Source organism: Hypomesus nipponensis, chromosome 8 (genome assembly GCF_054491055.1).
Source record: "Hypomesus nipponensis isolate SF chromosome 8, ASM5449105v1, whole genome shotgun sequence".
NCBI classification, from domain to species: Eukaryota; Metazoa; Chordata; class Actinopteri; order Osmeriformes; family Osmeridae; genus Hypomesus; species Hypomesus nipponensis.
This window is the reverse complement of record NC_140368.1, coordinates 17993427-18015850: the sequence shown is the minus strand read 5'-3', so window position 1 is coordinate 18015850 and position 22424 is coordinate 17993427. Positions and strand designations below refer to the sequence as shown.

The window sequence follows — 22424 nt, the reverse complement described above, 5'->3', positions numbered from 1 at the left end:
TTGAAATGAAAAGAAAAACACGATTGAGTGTCACTTGGCTACACCTTGAGTATTGCAATGATATCATACAGTTATGGTTAGGTTGATTTAAGACGCTATTGCATTACTTACTTTCGCCTTCACAACACAACGGTTGTTGAGGACTTGGTACTGCATCTCCCTCACCCATCCACACACCATCTGATTGTAGGCCTCCAAACCTTTGTAAGCTTTAAGGTCTTCCGCTGTATATGGGCTCGGCGAGAAAACCAGGTAGTTCACAATATCTGGATGTCCGACTGAAGGCAGAATCACAGGGTCGTCACAGATCCAAGAAGAGGGAGTTAACTGGTAGGAATCTGCACCGCCAATAAATCCAATTTTCTCAACATATTGACGGTTTTCTTGCGTTCCAAGGCCTTCCCTGTATGCCTTTGGATCTTGGACACGTTTTGGTGACCTTTTCGGTCGTTTAGACATGGCTACAGTTGTACCAAAGAGTGTAGAATTTACGTTATTTTCGTTGTACTCCGTTGAGTTGTTTACATCGAGTGCCTCCAAGATGGCCGCGCATCCGGGTTATTGCCCAGAATGTGACGTCCGTGAAAACCCTCTATAGTTCGCTACGTCGTTGTCCCCAAAATAGCATTTTGTGGCCACGAATTTTGGATGTCATGTCTGGGGCTCTGGGAGTTACAGACCCGATGACTCGAAATAAAAAGCGTGCGTGTCATGTTGACATTGGTTAGCCAAACAACAAGCTTGAAAAATATATTCATGACAGCTTGCGTTCGCAGATTAGGCTAAATGGAGGACGCCCCTCCCCCCAAAAAAACTGCGAATTTCGCCGTAAGGTGACGAGTCAAGTCAATTGCAACAAAAATATTTGAAAGGCCGCCATATATCAGACAAACACATAAATCCAAATCTAATCCAAGCTCAAAAAAGCTACGCTTTTGAGCCCACAAGCTCCACTAGGATAGTTTGTTTAATGATCGCATGAAGTAGCCCACGTTATTATTTTCTAACTTGTGTGTCATAGGTGTGTATAAGCTTGTGTATAAGTGACCACTTATAGCTATTCCGATTGGAAACTGAACCTAGTCAACCTTCAGCTAGCCTACCTTTTTCTTACTATATTAGTAGGATAAGTGTTGACATTAGCAGCGACCACATAATCCACATATGGAACTTAAACTCTGGAATGCATGAAAAGGTGTCTTACATGTATGTAGCTAACTATAAAACTTATTGGCATGTTCCATGATGTAATTAACCTGTAATTAACCCACCTGTGTCACTGATGCATTCGACTTAGGCTTCTCCATGTTGAATGACTCCAGAGAACTTAGCGCCCCCTTATTGGATGGTCGGTGATCAGCATTCTGATTGGCTACTCAACAAGCAATGTGCTGATAGGACACCTTTTTGACCCGATTTTGACACGGCAAAAGATTTGCAGGAGCAGAATAAGATTAGCAGGAGCAGAAAACGATTAGCAGGAGCAGAAAACGATTTGCAGGAGCAGAAAAAGATTTCCATCCGTAAAAAAAAGTGTGTGTCAAAAATAATTTGCATAATACAACACCTTTTTACGGAAATCTTTTTTCTCAATTTTACGTAGATTCTTGTGTTGTGACCCGGAAGTTGAGATGCTCCCACGAGCTTGACAGTCACAATAAAATTGCTAGCAGAGTAAAACTTTTTATAAAACGTAAAATGGCAGCCGCATCAATCAATCCAGGTTTCAGGAAATATCACAGTACTGAAACTGCTCTCACCAAAATAATTAGTTTTCAGACTAAACTCTGATGCAAATAAAGTCTCTATCCTTATCCTTTTAGATCTCAGTGCAGCATTTGATACCATTGATCACAACATCCTAATCAATAGACTGAAAAAGCTTATTGGGTTCACGGACAGTGTATTGAACTGGATGAAATCATATATCACAGGAAGGAAGTTTTATGTTAGTTTAGGAGACCATAGGTCTAAGAAACATGAGAACTGCTACGGGGTTGCTCAAGGAAGCTGCCTAAGTCCATTACTTTTCTCTCTTTATATGTTACCACTCGGTGACATAATCAGAGAACATAACATGAATTTCCATAGCTATGCGGACGACACACAACTATAAATATCCACTGAACCCAACGATGCAACGGCCATCAATTCCATTACCAGCTGCCTGTTGGCAATAAACAAATGGATGAATGATAACTTTCTAAAATTAAATGAAGACAAAACTGAAGTCCTACTATGTGGCCCCAAATCCAAAAGAGAGATGCTTACTAAGAATCTAGGAAGTTTAACATTTAAGCCACCTGGCTTAAACCAGAGGTGACAAGTCTTGGTGTAATCCTGGACTCAGATTTGAATTTCAACTCCCAGATTAATAAAGTGACCAAAACAGCTTTCTTTCGAGTTGCACTAACCTAGCTCTCGCAAGCCAGAACGATGTGGATGTAGCGAGCCAAAAACACACATTATTTTTGTCAGACCGATACAGAAAATGTAAGACAAATTTTACTGATGAAATTCCGGGTTATTAACTAAGAAGAATACCATTTTGGTGGATGGTTTATTTTAGTAGGTATAGCTGTGTAGTACAGCCAACAGACAAACCACTGTACCATTCACACCTTTCTCCTACCCCCGACAAGAGAAAGGGTTTTTGAGCCCTTCCAGGAAAAGCTTCAAAGCTTTGTGCCCAATGGGGTCAGAAGGCAGACCACGTGGCCCTACATCATTCAGTGCTCCAGTAGACAAAGGAGTCTGAGGAAAACTAGCTTTTCATGGATTTATAAACATTCCCCAAGGACTACATGACTCATGGACACTATTTCAATAACAGTAGTTGATGTGTTATAAGGTGTGCTTTTCTCATTGTTTAGAATGTTGTTTTAATTGAGGTTTGATCTTAACTTAACTTCAGGTAGGCAGGGGTGTCCAACTCCGGTCCTCGAGGGCCGCTATCCTGCATGTTTTAGATGTTTTCCTGCTCCAACACACCTGATTCAATTAAATGGGTTGTTATAACGACCATTCATTCGAATCAGGTGTGCTGGATCAGGGAAACATCTAAAACATGCAGGATAGCGGCCCTCGAGGACCGGAGTTGGACACCCCTGAGGTAGAGTTAAGTCAGTCAATCTTGATATCCAAATAATTGTATCGTACTAACAAAACCATTTGTTGTTATATTTTGAAGTATAAGCAATGCATGAACATTTTAAGCACTGAACCCAAAGTTACCGGCCATTTCACACGTATGTGAATATCAGGACAACGCCCAGCTGGAGTAACTGACCAATGAATGAATTAACCTTCACAAAGACACCCTTCTTTTCTTGTGGATTATAAAAACCCACAACGATTGTTAATGCCCTGGCATCCCAATTGAGTCAGTCTGATATCCCCTTCAAATTGAGCCCCTCAGGTTTTAAGTAGGAGTAAATGTAACCAGAAAGCTATCCCCCCCTATTGTTTTTGTTGATTTTATGTAAAGCACCTTGAGCTGCAATTCCTGTATGAAATGTGCTATATAAATAAAGTCTTACTTACTTACTTACTCCCTTTTTTCTGCCAATGTCTCCCCTTTACTGTCCTTTTTAAGTCTGACTTTCAAAGATGGAGGGGCTTACCATTGTCACTTATAGGTAGGATCAACACAGTTAAAATGAATATCCTACCCAAGTTCTTGTTTTGGTTCCTATGTCTCCCCTTATTCTTACCTAAGCACTTCTTTAAAACACTTGATCAGGGTATATCTACCTTTTTATGGTGTTGAAATACATCTAGAATAAGTAAGTAAATTATCCAGAGGTGTAAAGTTAATGCTGGACTCTCTCTCCCTAATATCCAATTATAGCCTACTACTGGGCGAGGTATGTTCAAAAACTTTCATTTTGGTCCAAACCTACATATCCCCCATGGTGCCAGTTAGGTCCGTGTACCTTGTGGCCATTGTTTTTTCTATTTTGCAACCCGTGTTGACAAACGCAAAATAGGGCCGTAATAGCGTTTTGTCATTTTAGTAACTCAAACACACATTTAAGTATTACGGCTTGTTTTGGTTGTTTCGTTTAAAAAAAAATATATATAATGAAATAACCATATAACACAAATGGTATAACGAGCCATTAATCGTTGTTTTGATTATTCCATATTCTTTATGCTAATATCTGCAAAACATGAAAAATAAGACCGTAATATCGATTTGTCCATTTCGGATGTCAGAACCAGATGATGAGGAAATGCGTGGATTCCGTTGTTTTGTTTCATTTTGGAATTACAGAATAACCATATAACCCAAACGGTATAACGAGCCATTTACTCGTTTGTTTAATTATTCCATATCCTTTATGCTGGTATCTGCAAAAAATGCAAAATAGCCTTGTAATATATAAATCATTTGAACACCATTATGTGATGATAACTAATCCTATCAAAGCATGCTTAATTGTTCTTTATCGCCCACCAGGACCGCTAGCTGACTTTGTGGACGAGCTGGACATGCTCCTCAGCGTCCTCCCGGATGATGGAACCCCCCTGATAGTCCTTGGGGACTTCAACATCCACCTCCAAGGAACGCAGGCTGTTGACTTCTTGTCCCTCCTGACTGCCTTTGATTTGACGCTGCTGAGCACACCGGCGACCCACAAGGCAGGCAAACAGCTAGACCTCATCCTGACACGTAACTGTATCACTGACTTAACCTCTGTAACCCCACTGCACATATCTGATCACTACTTTATCAAATTCTCTGTCTCTCTCCCTCCAACTCCTCCTACCTCCCCTCCCCTCGTAACTTTCCGGCGCAACCTCCGCTCCCTATCCCCCTCCCATTTCTCCTCTGTTGTAACATCCTCCATCCCTCCCATTGACGAGTTCTCGTCCCACCCCACTAACACTGCCACCGACACCCTGTTAACCACGTTAACTGCATCACTTGACTCTCTCTGTCCCCTGTCAACCAGGCCTGCACGATCTTCTCCCTCCTGCCCGTGGCTTACGGATGTTATTCGTGAAAAGCGGTCCACCCTTCGAGCAGCTGAGAGGAGATGGCGCAAGTCCAAAGACGGTCTGGACCTTGATAAGTATCACTCCCTCCTTAAATCCTTCTCTTCTCACATAACTGGTGCTAAAACCCTCTACTTTCTTAACAAAATTAACTCTGCTTCTAACCCCCACAAACTTTTCTCTACCTTCTCCTCCCTTCTTAACCCACCTCCCCACCCCCCCTCCACCCTGACAGCAGACGACTTCTCCTCCTTCTTTGAGGAAAAAGTCTCCAACATTAGCAGTCGGTTCCCTAAACCCACCTTTCCTACCCCCTCACCTTTCACGACTGACCCTACTAAATGTCTAAACTCTTTCTCTCCCTTGTCCGAGTCAGAGCTCTCTGACCTTATTTTCTCTCATCGCCCCACCTCCTGCCCCCTTGATCCTGTCCCCTCCCCTCTCATTCAAACCATCTCCCCCTCTATCATAACTTTTCTGCTCCATGTCGTAAACTCCTCTCTTACCTCTGGCACCTTCCCCTCTGCCTTCAAACAGGCCAGAGTTGTTCCTCTACTCAAAAAACCCTCCCTTAACCCTGCCGTCCTCCAGAACTACAGACCAGTATCACTGCTACCCTTCTTTTCTAAAACAATTGAACGTGCTGTATCTAACCAACTGTCTAACTTTCTCTCTCAGAACAACCTGTTTGACCCCAACCAATCGGGCTTCAAGACCGGCCACTCCACAGAGACTGCCCTCCTTTCAGTCACCACTGCCCTCCAGTCTGCCAGAGCGGCTTCGAGGTCATCCGTCATCATTCTGCTGGACCTTTCTGCAGCGTTTGACACGGTTAACCACCAGATCCTGCTCTACAGACTTGGAGAGATGGGCATCACTGGCACTGCACTCCAGTGGATCTCATCCTACCTCTCGGGAAGATCCTACCAGGTCTCCTGGGGAGGCAAACTGTCAGACCCCCGCCAGCTCTCCACCGGTGTCCCACAGGGCTCCGTCCTTGGACCCCTCCTCTTCTCTCTGTACACCACCTCACTTGGACCAATCATCACCTCCCATGGCTTCTCCTACCACTGCTACGCTGACGACACCCAGCTGTACCTGTCGTTCCCCCCGACCGATCCGGGGATCTCTGCTAGGATTGAGGCCTGCCTCGCAGACATCTCCGCCTGGATGACCGAGCACCACCTCCAGCTGAACCTCGCCAAAACAGAACTTCTCATCATCCCGGCTAAACCCTCCATCTCCCACGACCTGTCAATCACCCTGGGATCTGCGACGGTGACCCCCTCATCCTCTGCCAGGAACCTTGGGGTTACAATGGATGACGAGCTCTCCTTCACGGCCCACATCGCCGCAGTCTCCCGGTCTTGTAGATTCACCCTCTACAACATCCGAAAGATCAGGAGATACCTGTCTGAGCACTCCACACAGCTGCTAGTCCAAGCACTGGTCCTCTCCAAGTTGGACTACTGCAACTCGCTGCTCGCTGGTCTCCCAGCATGTGCAACCCGCCCTCTTCAGAGGATTCAGAATGCAGCGGCCCGCCTGGTCTACAATCTACCCAGACGCTCCCATGTTACCCCGCTCCTCATCTCCCTCCACTGGCTACCCATCAACGCCCGTATCAGATTCAAGACCCTGGTACTGACCTTCCGAGCAGTGAACGGGATTGCACCCATCTACATCAAGTCTCTCCTGCAACCTTACACCCCCACCCGTCACCTACGGTCTTCTTCAGACAACCGCCTGGTGGTCCCACCGCTCAAGACTGCCCGGTCCCAACACAAGCTCTTCTCCTGCCTGGCGCCCCAATGGTGGAACCAGCTCCCCACCTCCATCAGGGACACTGACTGTCTCCCCACCTTCAAGAAAAGGCTCAAGACGCACTTGTTCCGGGAGTACAACGGCACTTAGGAATGCTTGGCTGGACTTGTTAGTTTCCTCCAGGATCACTATGACTCTTATTGAGTGACTTGTTGCTATTGTAGGTTAGATATAACGAAGTTAAGTCTTGTACTTGCTGTGTAATATTTTACTGTTGATTGTTCTTTTACAGGTACAGTCCTGCACTTTTGTGGTTCATGTTGTTTTAATTTGTAACTTGTATAACTACATGCTCTTATGGGTCTTCCCTTATGGCACTTGTTTAGCTTTTTCACAATGTATGCTTCATGTTTTGGCTGCTTGCAATGTTTGGGACTATCTCGTTGTTATGATCAGTGACCTATGCTCTTTTGCTCTCTCTTGGAAGTCGCTTTGGATAAAAGCGTCTGCTAAATGAATAAATGTAAATGTAAATGTAATATCGTTTTGTGCATTTTGGATGTCAGAACCAGATTATGGGGAAAGTTTTGGTTTCCGTTGTTTTGTTTCATTTTGGAATTACGGAATAACCATCAAACACAAATGGTATAACGAGCCATTTACTCATTTGTTTGATCGGCCGTATTGTGCATACTGGCCCAAGTGAAAGAGAGAGAGAGGGGAAGAGATGTGTAATGATTGGGGGTGTTATTACTATCGAACACCAGAGGGCAGCAACGACTAGCTTTTTAAAACAATTTCCTGTGATCTTATAGGCCGACAATCTTGACAAATTAGCAGCAAATTCTTAGTAGAAGACACACATCAAACTGGAGGCACATGTTGACCGAGTTTGCTCGTTGCTACTTAGTTAACAAGTCTTTGATGAACCCAAGTTTCTTTTATATATATTAGAAACATTACAAGAGGGGGCTCCAGTGTGTTCAAACAAGGCCAAGAGTGTCAGATGGTATCAGTTGAAAAAGACAATCATACCTGTGCAAGAAACACTCCACGCCCCAACCCTCCCTCCTTCCCCCCACCTAAATTACTGCTTTCAGCTCTGCTATACGTTTTAATGAAGTGCATTGAGGCAATCATAGTGAGCAAGTTGAGGTCATGAGGGCTACCTTTGCATTTTACATAGACACACAACTGACAGAGGAACTGTTGTGGATACTTTTTTTTTCTTCAAAGTTCTGGTCATATTCCATGTCCAAATTCAACTTCCAAAAAAGTCCAAAAACAGCACGGAGCAGCAACGTGAGGGTTCCCAGGAAAATCAGATTTCCTTTGTCTGTGCTACACTTTTTATATCCAACCAATTACACCCCTGGACTTTTAAAACACATCTTTTGGCCTAATACAATTGTAAATATCCTATGACTTCTGCTCCAATTGGGCCTTGATGCAATGCCATTTCATATTTTCAGCTTTTTCTTTTGGGGACTAACCAGGGACCAAACCAGTTCCTCTATTCTGACCTACTACATGTGTTTTCCAACACCAGTTGCAATCAACCCTGGGTTATAGCCCTTCACCATTGTATGGTGTCATTCATTCTTGACCGGTCACAGGCATCAAGTCAAAGTGAATAGTAACTGGTCCAACTCCATATCCAAGCCCATGGTATCTGTGGAGGAATACAGTCATCACACTTGTCAAATCCTCCCCACACAAGTCCAATGACTTTAATAACTTGTGTGTAGGCCCATATTATAGCAGTTTGCAGACATATAACACAGATGAGACTGAGGAGAGTGAATTAGAGATAATGGTAATGGGAGGGTGTTGCACTTTTCTGCTTCTCTTTTTCTCCACTCACTTTACCCTCTCACACTTTCCAATTGTTTAAACCTCTATACTATATTCTCTCTGTATCCTGCATAAAAGATGTCTGTGTACTGTATATCAAAACAATCCGGCATATAAATCCATATCTCCACACTCAGATCTTATCACCCTTCCCCAGCCCACTGCTGTTTTCAACTAACTTATATACTACAAAAGCATAATACAATCCCTGAAATTCAGTTATGGGAATTGGAGTGCCACCCCAAGATTTCAGTGGCCCATTCTGGCCTCTCCTATAAAAAAATTCTGGGGGTGCCACTGCTTTTGCCTGTTAATGCTTGCACTGCAATGAAGAATATCAGCCAAATCAAATATCAGCACTCATGGAATGCCTCCTGTACAATTAAAGTAGGCCTACTTGGTTGGAACTAACTTAATATTTAAATTATGAATAAACAACAAGAAAAATTGTATGTAGACACAGCCGCCCCTCTAATTGCATTCATTCTCATTCCCGTGGCTACGGTGGTCTCAAACTAGTATACTAACTTTAAGCACAGAAGTATAGGCTAACATACGAATCGTCACAAGCAGAACAGTCATTTTAAAATGGTGTGTAACAGCGTATGAATGCACTGATGTTGGCTAAAACGTGTTGTACATTGATGGAAAATATTAAGTTTTTTTATGAATGAAAAGGGAAGATTTGCTCACTGATTGCCTCAATGCACTTCATTAAAACGTACAACAGAGCTGAAAGGTAATTTAGGTGGGGGGAGGAAGGGTTGGGGAGGGTTTCTTGCACAGGTGTGATTGTCTTTTTCAACTGATACAATCTGGCCCTTTTGGCCTTGTTTTAACACACACTGGAGCCCCGTCTTGTAATGTTTCTAATATATATTACATAAACTTGGGTTCATCAAAGATGTATTAACTAAGTAGCAACTAGCAAACTCGGTTAACGTGTGCCTCCAGTTTGGTGTGTGTGTCTTCTACTCAGGGGCGCAGATGGAATATTTGAACTGGGGGGGACCAAGCTGTCAGCAAATGATTCCAACTCCATTTGTTATTTTATTTGCAGCTTCAGTATATATAAGCCTACTGAAGTGCAATACTGAGGTAACAAAAGTGAGAACGATACTGCAATCCCCCGACCCTGTAGGGGGGTCCGGGTGCATGCTCCCCCGTAAGAACATTTCTTAAAATGTAAAGTTAAACGCATCAATCTAGTGCACTTTGAGAGCAAAATTAAGAGGCTAGATCAATGTAGAATATGTGCTCTTCTAAACAATATCATGTTATTTTAACCAGCCCCTGAAGTTTAGGCATTAGGTGAGGAGTTTGCATGCATGCAACATATTATTGATATATAGTATAGCAATAGTCCATATTTCATTTCAGTTTTGCAAAACAAAGTAGACATTCTCAATTTAAAAATGAAATATAACTAACTCATTTGAACCAGACCAGCAATATTTACCTTAATTAATTCTTCTTCACGTCCTCTGCCTCGGTAGAGCTAGTCGCCTGGCTAGAACTAGCTGTTGCTATTGCCATATTTTCTGATTTTAAATCTGCATCTACTATGTCCCGTAGTAGCCTATAATTTAATTTAACGTCTTTAATGGTAAGAGACCGCGGCGCACAGGGATAATGAGCGTTGTTAAGATCAAAATTACAATGCAACATACGGCAGACACCTTAGATATGAGAGACCCCCTCAGATTTTTGACTTTGTTACTTTCATGGGAGTCAGTTCTCACTCTATGGGAGCTCGGCATTTCTGAATGAAAAGGAGCGAGCCAAACATTACAATTTTAAGCAGCCAAAAGAACGGGCCTACTAACGTCATCTCCATGACAACCAGGAAGACGCCAACCCAGCTAACACATGACGTTGCGGCAACGTTGCCAGTAGGTGCTCAGTTGGTAACCCGCAACGTTACCTTCTGGAAACATTGTGGCAACGTCGTAGCAACGTTTTAAAGGGAATGTTGCCAGTTGGTCCCATGGACAACGTTGCCACGACGTTGTGCCTTGGTCGGCTGGTTACGTTATTTTTAGACCTGTGGGCAACGTGGCCGCGACGTTATACCTTGGTCGGCTAGTAACGTCATTTTTAGGTCCGTGGGCAACGTTGCCGCGATGTTGTACCTTGGTTGGCTGGTAACGTCATTTTTAGGTCCGTGGGCAACGTTGCCGCGATGTTGTACCTTGGTCGGCCGGTTACGTTATTTTATGGTCCCGTGGACAACGTTGCCGCGACATCGTACCTTGGTCAGTTGGATACTGTTATTTAGGTCCCATGGAAACATTGCCGTGACGTTGTCCCTTGGTCGGCTGGATACATTAATTTTGGTACCATGGGTTAAGTTGCCGTTAGCTTTAATAAATAAAAGACTGAATTTGGAATATTATTCTTATATTCTTAGTCTTAGACCTATATTAAAATATAAGTATTTCATTCTTTACATGTACAAAAGCAATCAATGTGTGATGTGTAACATGATTAAGCAAACATTCTTTGTCCAGCACACCAAAGCTGTATGACACACAATGCAAATTTGAGCTACAATAATTTTGTAATACAAAATTGTTAAATGTGACCAAAAGGTAAGCGATTCTTAAGTTTCATTTCCAAAGACAAGTCATCACAGAATATTACAATTTTTCCTAAGCAAACCTGCTCCTGAGCAACAACTTTGCGCATGCCCATTTGAATGCATCTCTGAACCTGGGATTTCAGAAAAGAGTTTGCAGGGATTCAAAATCGTCTTGAACGCATGAATTTCAACTGGAAATTAGCTACTTCAAAGGTGAATTTCTTTACAATAATAGATTTAAATATATAAACATATTTTCTGAAATTGGATGGAGCATGCTATTACGTTGAGGTTTAAAATTTAGGCTATTTAGCCTGGTTATCTGTTTCAGATTCACATTGTTTACGTTAGGATTTCGCTAGCTACTAGTAGTAGAGCTAGTATAATGTACTGTAGAGGTAAGGCCATACCCTCCAGAAAGTTATGTTTAAATACTGAAAATACATACAAAGTTAAGCGTCTCACAAATCACACACAAAAGAATCAGTGAAAATAAACGTTCAGAACTGTTCGAAAAAACCTTGTCCGAAAATTTATTTTAGTTAATTTTTTTAAATTTAGTTTATTTAGCCCTGGATTTTCAAAGACTGTGGAGCTAGCGCGTGGCTGATCACGTTTTGATCAGTCGATCATGGCATGCACAGCAATGGCGTCTATAAAAGTATCATGTCACTAATTCTTCCAATTTGTACGTGACATCTGTTTTTGGATACGTTTATTCGTTTTAACCTTAAGATGCGTAAGTTCTAAATATTTCCGACGCTTCCACAAGTGAGTTTTTCCCAAAACGGCGGCTAGGTAGCTTTAATTAACTTCCGTTACCTAGCAACCTAGCATAATACTCGTAGCAATGCTCCTACCTGCTAGTGTTACTTGTTAGCCTACTATTTGTAAATGTTGAAGCCATACTATAGCGTTTGTCACATTGTTTGTCTATTGAAAAATAGTCGGTTGTAATGTTCAGAATCACACATGTGCGGCGCTACGCTGTGGGGCCCTGCTTTCGAACGATCACACATGTGTGATGCTACTCGTTTTATATGAATATCAATATGCTAATACTATGTATTTAAACTAAATTCCACTTTCATTTTTGTACAGAGTATCCTACCACCGTCACACGGCCTAGGCTGTGTCCCTGGGAAATTATGGTAAAGTAATGAATTACCGTTTTTAACAGTGACAATAATTGTATGAACCATGGCAACCCTAAAGGCTATGTTTTGAAGCAAAAGCATGACTTAAAACTTTTGCATCACCAGACCCCTAGGTGTCAACTCTGGTCTGGTGGAGGAGAACCCACATGGGGTCCAGGAAAACAGCTGGCAGCCAGGCAAGTGCAAATATAAGACACTCAAAGCTTCTCAATAGCATTGCCAACTCATTGTAAGGCATACTTAAGTTGTTCTGATCGTGGCAGGGGGATACATATTTGTCAAAACAACAAATGTTGTCTTACTAAAGCTTTGTATACAACCATTCAAGGTAACGTGTTATTTACATCAATGTTACAGCTAATCTAGAAGAACCACAGTGTATGCCAATCATGTTATCTCTTGTAAACTTGTTTTACTTGTATTTACTGACAGACACATTACAGTTTATGTTCCAGAAGATGGAGACATTGGAGGAGAACCAGCGAGAGGCTCTCCTATTCAGGCGACGACAGGGCAGACACGCTGAAGAGGTGCCAGTGATGGACCAACAGGTGGCCCAAACACAGGCTGAACTCCAAGACCTTGAGGAGCGCCTTAAGGTGCTGGAGTTCCGAAAGAGTGGGAGGTGTTTTGAGATGCCGTGAACTATGGCTTACACGCAGTGTTCAACGTTTAAATTGGTGCTAACAATAAGTTCATGACTTCTAATTGCAGATGCTGTGATGAAGTGGAAGACGGGACTGGGAGAGAAGGCTGTGGAGCTCCTCACAGCGTAGACACTCAAACACGCCCCGGCAGCCCATTTCTAAACAAGCCAGGTGAATGAATCATGATTGCAGTTTCCCAATCCAACCTTTCACATGGCTATGTGACCAAAAACTAGAATCCCATAATATTTTTGGGATGATGTATATTATTCTCGATGGGACTTGTATAGCCCCTTTCATACGTGCAATTATGTTGATAGGACACTAACTTATTTTGTGCTTCATTGTCAGGGCCAACAGACAGGACCTGTAGCGGGGACTGGAAGAAGATGTTCATTCACTGTTTGGCACTTTGTTTGAAATAAAATGACAATGTTACATGGAAATGCTGCCTTGTTTATGATTAGCTTGAGTTAGGCTACACACCACACAAACATAGTCCTCCTGAAGTTGGCTATGTAGCCTATTATACAAGAACAAGTAGCATTTGGGGCAAATGAGGTCTGCATATGAACCGCCAAAATATAAGCAATAGAATTGAGAAATATAGGTTAGTAACTAACGTCGCAGTTACGGACTGGTAACGTGGGAAAATAACGTTGCTCGGAGGTCGCGGTTACAGACTGGCAACATCGGAAAATAACGTTGCCACGACATTGCGGTTACGGACTGGCAACGTGATTTGGTGACGTCGCCGTTACCTCCTGGCGTCTTTCACTTTCCACTATGTTTGGTCAACAAGTGATGTTGCGGCAACGTAAGGGCAACGTAACTGTGTTAGCTGGGAAGCCTAAAAGCACAAACGCCGGCTCCAAAAATACGTGAAAATAATCATAATACACTTTTTCTTTTCAAGTGTTGTAGTACTTTTGTGTGGCTAACGTTACACACGCTAACATCGCCTGATCAGCTGTGCAGTTATAACTGATGCTTGTCGCCTTACGTAGGGAGAGTGGTGGGGATGGATCGGGGTCGCTAGGAATCTGGGGGGGACATGTCCCCCCGTCCCCAGTGCCATCTGCGCGCATGCTTCTACTAAAGAACCTGCTGTGTCGTCAAGAGTGTAGGCCTACAGATCACAGGTCGTTGCTGTCCTCTGGTGTTCGGAAGTAATAACACCCCCAATCATTTAGCATCTCTCTCTTTTTGACTTGTGCCAGTATGCACAATACGGCCGATCAAACAAACAAATGGCTCGTGATACCGTTTGTGTTATATGGATATTCTGTAATTCCAAAATGAAACAAAACAACGGAAACCAAGACTTTCCCCATAATCTGGTTCTGACATCCAAAATGGACAAAACGATATTACGAGGCTATTTTTAATTTTTTGCAGATACCAGCATAAAGGATATGGAATAATCAAACAAACGATTAAATGGCTCGTTATACCATTTGTGTTATATGGTTATTCAGTTATTCCAAAATAAAACAAAACAACGGAATCCACGCATTTCCCCATCATCTGGTTCTGATATCAAAAATGGACAAACCGATATTACAATCTTATTTTTCATCTTTTGCAGATATTAGCATAATGAATATGGAATAATCAAAACAACGATTAATGGCTCGTTATACCATTTGTGTTATATGGTTATTTCATTATATTAAAAAAAACCGAAACAACCAAAAACAAGCCGTAATACTTAAATGTGTGTTTGAGTTACTAAAATGACAAAACGCTATTACGGCCCTATTTTGCATTTGTCAACACGGGTCGCAAAATAGAAAAACCAATGCCACAAGGTACACGGACCCAGTTAGAGTTACGGTCATGCAATTCATCCTCTTTGTCCGCTTTGCTTACCTCCACTATCCCGACCACCATCTCTGGTTTTGCAGATAACCCAGTGGTTAATTCCATTCTTAAAATATGGTTCCAACTTCGAAGGTTCCTTAAATGCACTTCTCCATCTACTTTAGCTCCTCTACTGAAAAACCATCTGTTTCGACCTACAGTCTGATCCCACATTTTCCACATGGTATGGCAAAGCCCTAAAGACTTTTAAAGATTTCTATAGAGATGGTACTTTCCGTAGCCTTGCAGGTTTGTCAAGCGAATTGCAACTCCCCCCATCTCACCTCTTTCGCTATTTCCAAATCAGATACTGCGCCAAATCCTTGTTCCCTACCTTTCCTTCCGCACCCCCACTCCAATTGTGGGAAGAGTTTCTCGCTCCAGACCCCCTCAGAAGTCTTCTATTTCAGTAATTTATAACCTGAAACTCCTGAATCATGACACCTCATCCACAGCTATAGTTAGGGCTACCTGGGAGGGTGAACTTGGGTTGGTATTACAGGACACTTTGTGGGACGCTGCCCTCAGCAAGATCCACTCTAGTTCAACCTGTGCCCGTTTAACTTTGATACAGTTTCAATCAGCACAATTTTGCATAGAACCCATTTCTCCAAAGCACGCCTGTTGTAGAGACTATGTTCTCTGGTCAATAATGCTTAGAAGCCACTGTGGTGCATCTGATTAAAATGCCGGAGATGATGTACAGATCCAAAGTTGTTTTTTTAATGTACAGTTGAGAGGAATGGTGTTGGTTATATTTGCCTTTGTGGGTGTGTGTGTGTTTGTGTTTGGTTCTGTGTGTGTGTGGTTCTGTAAAGAAACAGAATACAATGGATACTTAGCATAATACAATAATAGGCATCTCAAAATATAATGCTAGTGAATACCTCACATCAATAATAGCCATATTATCTCAAGCAACATTCTTGTAATAACGTTACTGCAGTGACACTACTGTCTACATTATTCCACGTAGACATTCCAGCCGCTAAAACAGCGCAAGTAAACATGTCACAAGCTGGCTAACAACGATTACGTAGCATTGCTAAAGTAACCACGACTCCGGCATCAGAAAACACATTTAACTACTGCAATACCGTGTCTAACAAACAGACTCATAATGGCATAACTAGACATAACAAGAAGCATCAGAAATACTTACATGTATATGAACGCACACAATACATCATTTTTACTCTACTCAATAAACGAATGTCCGCACCATAAACTAGGCAGTCCACTACCCCGCTATTCCCGCCACTGGGTATCGTCAGCGCGAGCATCCCCAGACTGCACTCCGATTGGCTGTACCAGTGGAGCCATAAGGGGTGCATGCACTAATGGCATGACCCAACAGCAGCGAAAGGGGCTGTTCACTTGCACAGTCTAAGGGGGCAAAACCATCAGTCCTTTGCAACAATGCCAATCACAAATCTTTCCCGCTGTCACCGACAGCTGTGACAAATACCATACCTCTCCATGTAATCTGACTCGTATGTTTTTTTCTTGCCCGTTAGTTCTCTCCTTCTGGCAGTGGTACTTTGATATTATTTCTGAAATATTTATGGTGAACGTAACTATCTCTCCCCACATTGCCATATTCAGATGCCCAGATGATTACAATAGATTTAGATCTAAACAATTAGACATCCTTGCTTTCACATCTCTGTTAGCGAGACGTCAGCTTCTTCTTCACTGGACGTCTACGAAACCCCCTTCCACAGCCCAATGGCTAAGGGATGTTATGTCTTTTCGGAAATTAGAAAACATTAAATATTCTCTGAAAGGTGTTTCCCACAAGTTTCATAGTAAATGGCAGCCCTTTCTATCATTCTTTAAGTCTCTATTTTCACTACCCCCCTGATCACAATATTACGGTTAGGGTTAGGGCTAACCCTAAGGTTAGGGCTAACCCTAACCCTAGGGCTAACCCTAACCCATAAGAAACCCCAAACGTTTTAACAAATCTCTGCTTACAAAGGCGTTTGCAGACCTGTCGAAGAGTGAACATTTGCAGTTTGTTAGATTTAAAAATCCTCACAATTGATTGACATGTGGTCTACTTATTGAAAAGTGAGTATGGATGTGGATATTTCAAGATTCTTCCAGCCAGATAAGAAAAGCCGGAAGCATATCATTTTAGGTTTCAATATGCACTTTGGATTGAACCACAAGTAGAAAGGCCCCACCATCGAGCATTTTAGCAGCCACTGCCTCTGTATTCTTTTTTGTGAGGGGTGGGAGAGCATACCAAGTTTGTAAATCATGTGGACAGAACCTACCTTTGTTAGCAGAGTTTACTTGTTAAATTGTTGGCAATGACTTGAGTGTAGCCCTGGCGCCCTGGCCCTGTGCCGCTCAATTGGTTGAGTTCAGTGCTTGCAATGTCATCATGGGTTCAATTCCTACTGGCCTGTAGTCAACTGTAACAGGTATTTATGCAACAACAGCATGTCATACATAAAGAATTAAGTTACACACTGTTCCATATGGTTGACCATTCACAAAGGTTATTAATTGTGTGTCTTCTGTATGTGTATTATGGCTGAAAGTTATGTCTGCAATTTGACAAATCTGACTAAAAGGATGCCCACCAAGGGCCCACCCACCAAAATAAATATGCCAAGACTAAGTGCATTCTGTGGTTTTCAATTTCCTTAACAGGTGTGGATGCCTGCCAAATATTAACATCCTATTCTCCATTTGTGTTTTATTCTTAATACAAAAATCCATATTTTATATAAAAAGTTGTTAAGTTGCATTGCTTAAGTTTTGGATCCCTCCATTTCCGGAAAGCCAGAATCTGAACAGAATTTTTGTCCAGAATCAAAATAACATGTCTGTGCTTTGTTGATGCTACACAAATTTCAAGCTAAGACAGATGAAAAAAAACAGCTAGATAGGTTTGTTGTGAAATTAATTTTGACCTATCAATGTATGCTTAAATTAATTTCGATTTGAGTGTGCATACTGGAGCACAAGTAGCCTGGCTGCCAGCCCAACTTATCCCCGCCCACAAAAAAATTTGGTTGGGTCTGGAGGGTCTCGTATTGGGAACAACTCAAGCCCCCACCCCTCGACTCTCAGCTTGAGGCAACAGCCCCGGTGGATGTAGTTGGTATTGCATTTCCGATTTTCTACCCGACTCGTCCGGTCGTTTTTATTCTATTAACTCCAGTCAACATATCGAAAACTATCTCCCCCAATAATTTTTGTTAGATTCTCGAACCTGGCTCATACTACTAGCTTTTTCATAGAAGAATTTTTCCAGATTTTTGCAAAGATTGAAACCAATCCGAAATGGGTAAACTAGCAGCCCATTTATTTGCTTACGTCAAGAAAAGTTGCCTGGAAACGTGCTCGCGGATACGAACAATGAACGAGCACAAAAGGGAGCATCAACAAATCGCTGATTTACCTGAGCTGAATGAGAACAAAGAGAAAGGATTTGATAATCTACAGCTGCCTGCCTTTATTGTAGTTTACCAATGGTTGCACATACATGACGGTTGTTTGTAGAGTTAATTTAAGTTATTTTAAAGCAGATTTAACCATTTTGTAATGAACGCTATTATGCACATGGCATGAAAAACGTAATTATAGCCTAATCTAATTAGTTATAATATTGTGGCATGTTACGGCTTCATTATATATTGTTGACATGTTATTCTGAGGCAAAGACAAAGATGAATAAATCATGTCTGATAACGTCAATATTGTTATGGTCGTTATATTGTTAGAACTTTAAGTCAGTTAACACCACAACAATGGCATTAACAATAAGCTATTAATTGTAAACAACACTCATCATCATTATAATAGTAAAGGTATAGGCTTAATTTGCTTTGCAAAGCTAGAACAACAACGGAGCCAGATATTCAGGTTTAAAGTTTATTTATCCGACACAATACATAAGCAGTTAAACTATAAACACAAAGCAAAAAGAACAACGTATAGGCCCTGCACGTATAATACTACAGTACTAATAGTATTGATTTTCGTAAAGTTCACATGTAGGCTATCTGCTTCTTGATCGGACTTGTACCACGTTCTGACAGTTTTCTGCAATGCCTTAGCTCCAGCTCACAAGCTCGCGACTGGTTGTCGCAAAGTATGAGTATACGGCTAGTTGCAAGCATGCATGAGTTTCGGAGCTAGGAACAAGCTTCTGCGCAAGACCGGACGAGTCGGTCTGGAAAGATGGCGCGGTCCGTTAGGAGCTCTCGCTTGCCTCACTGCGCACTTTTCATAGAAATGAATGGGGACGCCATCTTGGAAGACAGAAGTAGCTGTCTCTAGTTATATTAACTCTATGGAACAACTACATAAAACCAGGATCTGGGCGGACCAATGAAATTTCCAGGGAGGGCTTTACACAATGATGGACAGATGATCAACAGTAACGTAATCAACAACGTCACAAAACAGCCCTTGGGTTGAATTCGTTTTCAACAAACAACATATTACGTTGCTCTGATTGGTTGTAGGTCTATCCAATTGAGCGTAGAGGCATTTGTTTTAGAGTTCGGTTGAAACACGCTCCGTAGTCACAGCCCAACGGAGAGTTTTCAGACTCATATTCTGACTAGAATTATGAGTATGACAACGTTAGGCTAGAGCTCAAGTTTGCACTCAAGCCCAACACAAAATTACTAGGCTACTATTGAAGTGGAAAACCAACGATTTTACAACGTGCATCGTAGTCTATAGGCTAGTGCTAGCACTTATCGTTCATTTTGTGACAGAAAACGCAAGATTATTGGTACTTCGTTGAAACAATGAACAGTCACCACAGTATGTTATGATCAGATCCCACGTCCTTACCTCCACGCTGAACAGCTGCTCCTCTCCGTTTACGCCACATAATATCCACAGCCAGATTTGAAGGAACAATGTGCCAAGGTAAAAGCTATTCCAACATATTTTAGAATATTCTAACACAATCATAATGAACCCCCTTTTAATGTTCTGTGTGTTTTATTAATAGTCAATAACGACAAACGAAGTCTAGAAGTATAAGGACTATCCAGGCGACCCCTCAGACGTTCATACGGATCATCGGTGATGGGATCTCTCAAAAACTCGAGAGATGACCCTTTTTGCTGCGTTGAAAATATCCGGAGAATTCGGTGTGATTTCTTCGCTATCTTTTGTATTTTTGTCTATTGCTCGGGCCTCCTTGATGGCTGTAGCCTACATATATTGGTGTTTTCAGACACATTTAGCTAAATTCCTGTGCTGCGCTGCATAGCTTTTAGTTTTCAACCATACTTTCAGCAACTGCGCCTGCGCTCTCCCGAACCCAAAAACATAGCAGCATAATTATATCACTGCCTTTTTTGGACCGTGCATGGAAAAACGTCACGGAATCTTGATCATCTGCCAAACCATATCGTTGCATACCGTACCCTTTGTATTATAATCCTTAATGACAAAAAGCCTACCTTGCTGTGTGTGGTGTCGTTGCTGCCACGATCAGAATGTCAAAGCAGAATCAAAGCCTCAACATTTGCTCACATTGTTGGAAAAATCACGCACCACATTGCACACCTTTTTATTCTCAAAATACGGACATGGATTAGCTTTTAAAACTTCATAACGTTTTTGAAATGTCAGCGGCAGTACAGATTTCCACCTGGCTCGCATTAGCCATATACTTTTATCAGACCCACACATTCAAAACGCCCTCCTATTAACTGCAAATTTACTATCATATTTCGTCCATGGTGTAAATTTGACCCCAGCAATTTAAACCCCCTGAATATGAATTTTACCCAAGTTAATATGTCAGGTTCTTTATGTTTCTTTGATCAGGCTACATTAAATTAAACATAACCCCCACCTACCCCCCTTCGGCTACATCAAGACTAAAACTGACAAAGCAACCTTCAGAATGTGTTACCAGGGGCGTTTCTACACGGGGGCCTACAGGGGCCAGTGCCCCTGTAAAAATGTCCCTGGCCCCCCCTGTGGCCCCCCTGAGCTGACTGAATCTTTCTTTGTTCTTCTTCTAGTAGTCATCAAGAAACGAGGAAAGGACATTGCTGCCTTTTTTGCCCCAGTAAATACAAAAAGTGAGAGAAACATATCAAGGTATTGAGAAAGCTGAGGAGCTGGAAGTGGAAGAGCCAGAGCCGTTTGTATGATTTTAATGTAAATCAAAATCAAAGTATTTAATGTTTTAATATCATTTGTTTCAGTTTTTTAATGTGCCCCTCTGATCAAACACTGCCCTCCCCCCCCCCCAGTAAAATGTGTCTAGAACTGCCACTGTGTGTTACAGCACTAAATAACCTGTAGATTGATCTGTGACACATGAAACGGGAAAGACAACTTGTAATTAGCAAAAAAGGACCGCCTCAGTAATTTACTCAAGTCTTCCCACAGTGTTTTTAAAGGGGCAATTGACTGCAAAACCGATTTTACCTGGTCATAGTTGAATAACAACAGTTTGGTGGGTAAACTGAACATACCATGAATATCAAAGTCCATTGACACCTCTTTCCTATTCAAATCTCAAAAAGAAAAAATGTGGCTGTAAAACGCTAGCTTTTCAACAAAGCTACCGGTCCTACGTAGGACCGGTGATCGCCCTCTTATTGGCTCTGGTCTGTATCTTTGTCATGCCCCAGAATTTACATCCAGACCAGCCCGAGGTAGCGTCTGTCTCCGATACTAGTTTAGCTGCGCACTGCTCTGTGTAGGCTACTTATAAGAAATTACAAAGAAGAATGTTTTGAATTATAACAAGGATATTGAAAATGGACCACGGTCGTAAATGCTGTGTTCCAGGCTGTACAGGGAAGGCTAACACTCACAGTCTTCCCAAGGCGCCAAACATTCAACAGGCACGGCTGCTGTTGTCTATGAGAAGATCCCGGCGAAGTTCGACACTCAATCATTCATTTGCTCTGAACATTTCACCCAAGACAGTTTTGACAACCTTGGACAATTTCAAGCAGGATTTGCTAGGAAGCTGAACCTGGAAAGAGGTGCTGTTCCGACCGTATGCTCATTGCAACCGCAAGCTATAAGGACAGTATGATGTTGTGCTAACAGTTATTAGCAATGCTAACGTTTCCTGTATATAGCATACCAGGTAGAATGCTAAATACGTTTCTACACACATCAAATGACTCTAGCTAGACTAGCTGTAGTCTGCATTAGAAGGGAAGCTTCCGAAAAATACACAGAAAACGAACAGCAGTCTGGCTTATTGCTAACGCCTGTCTAGATAATCTATTTGAAAGAACTGGAGAAAGGCAGGCTCTAGATACAGGATACGTTAGCATTGCTAGTAACTGTTACTAGTAACACCTAGACTGTAGACATGTAAACAAGTTTAGCTTGCTAGTTAACGCAAGAGCATAGGTAGAATGTGTGATAATTTAGCCTAGTTTATTGGCAATGGGGCTAACGTTGATTAATGTTCCTGACTGTGTTTCATTCAAATAAATAACCTGTGAAATGAAAATCTACAATTCACGATGCATGTTTGTCCAGATCTTTGTCATGTTATTTTACAGCAAGATTTCTGGAGCTAGCCTAGCTAGCTAA

The 22424-nt window shown here is 42.0% G+C and overlaps 1 protein-coding gene and 2 long non-coding RNA genes across 4 annotated transcripts in view; 2 read left to right on the top strand and 1 right to left on the bottom strand.

Moving 5' to 3' along the window:
* mmp16a (matrix metallopeptidase 16a (membrane-inserted)) overlaps positions 1-20837 on the bottom strand; it is a 203394-nt gene extending 182557 nt beyond the window's left edge. Inside the window, exon 1 of one of the 2 annotated variants that reach the window (XM_084702673.1) lies at positions 19692-20837. In XM_084702673.1, the coding sequence (XP_084558799.1) occupies positions 19692-19814 (123 nt within the window). In that variant the 5' untranslated portion in view covers positions 19815-20837. The remainder of the gene's footprint in view (positions 1-19691) is intronic. The other variant, XM_084702674.1, reaches the window with a different exon arrangement.
* On the top strand, positions 12648-13443 carry LOC146276187 (uncharacterized). The gene is made up of 3 exons (XR_014766376.1): positions 12648-12956; positions 13072-13175; positions 13356-13443. It is a non-coding gene; the product is annotated as an uncharacterized LOC146276187 (long non-coding RNA).
* Positions 19412-21100, top strand: LOC146276185 (uncharacterized). Its single transcript, XR_014766273.1, has 3 exons — positions 19412-19769; positions 19855-19996; positions 20882-21100. It is a non-coding gene; the product is annotated as an uncharacterized LOC146276185 (long non-coding RNA).
* Positions 21101-22424: the final 1324 nt, after the last annotated feature.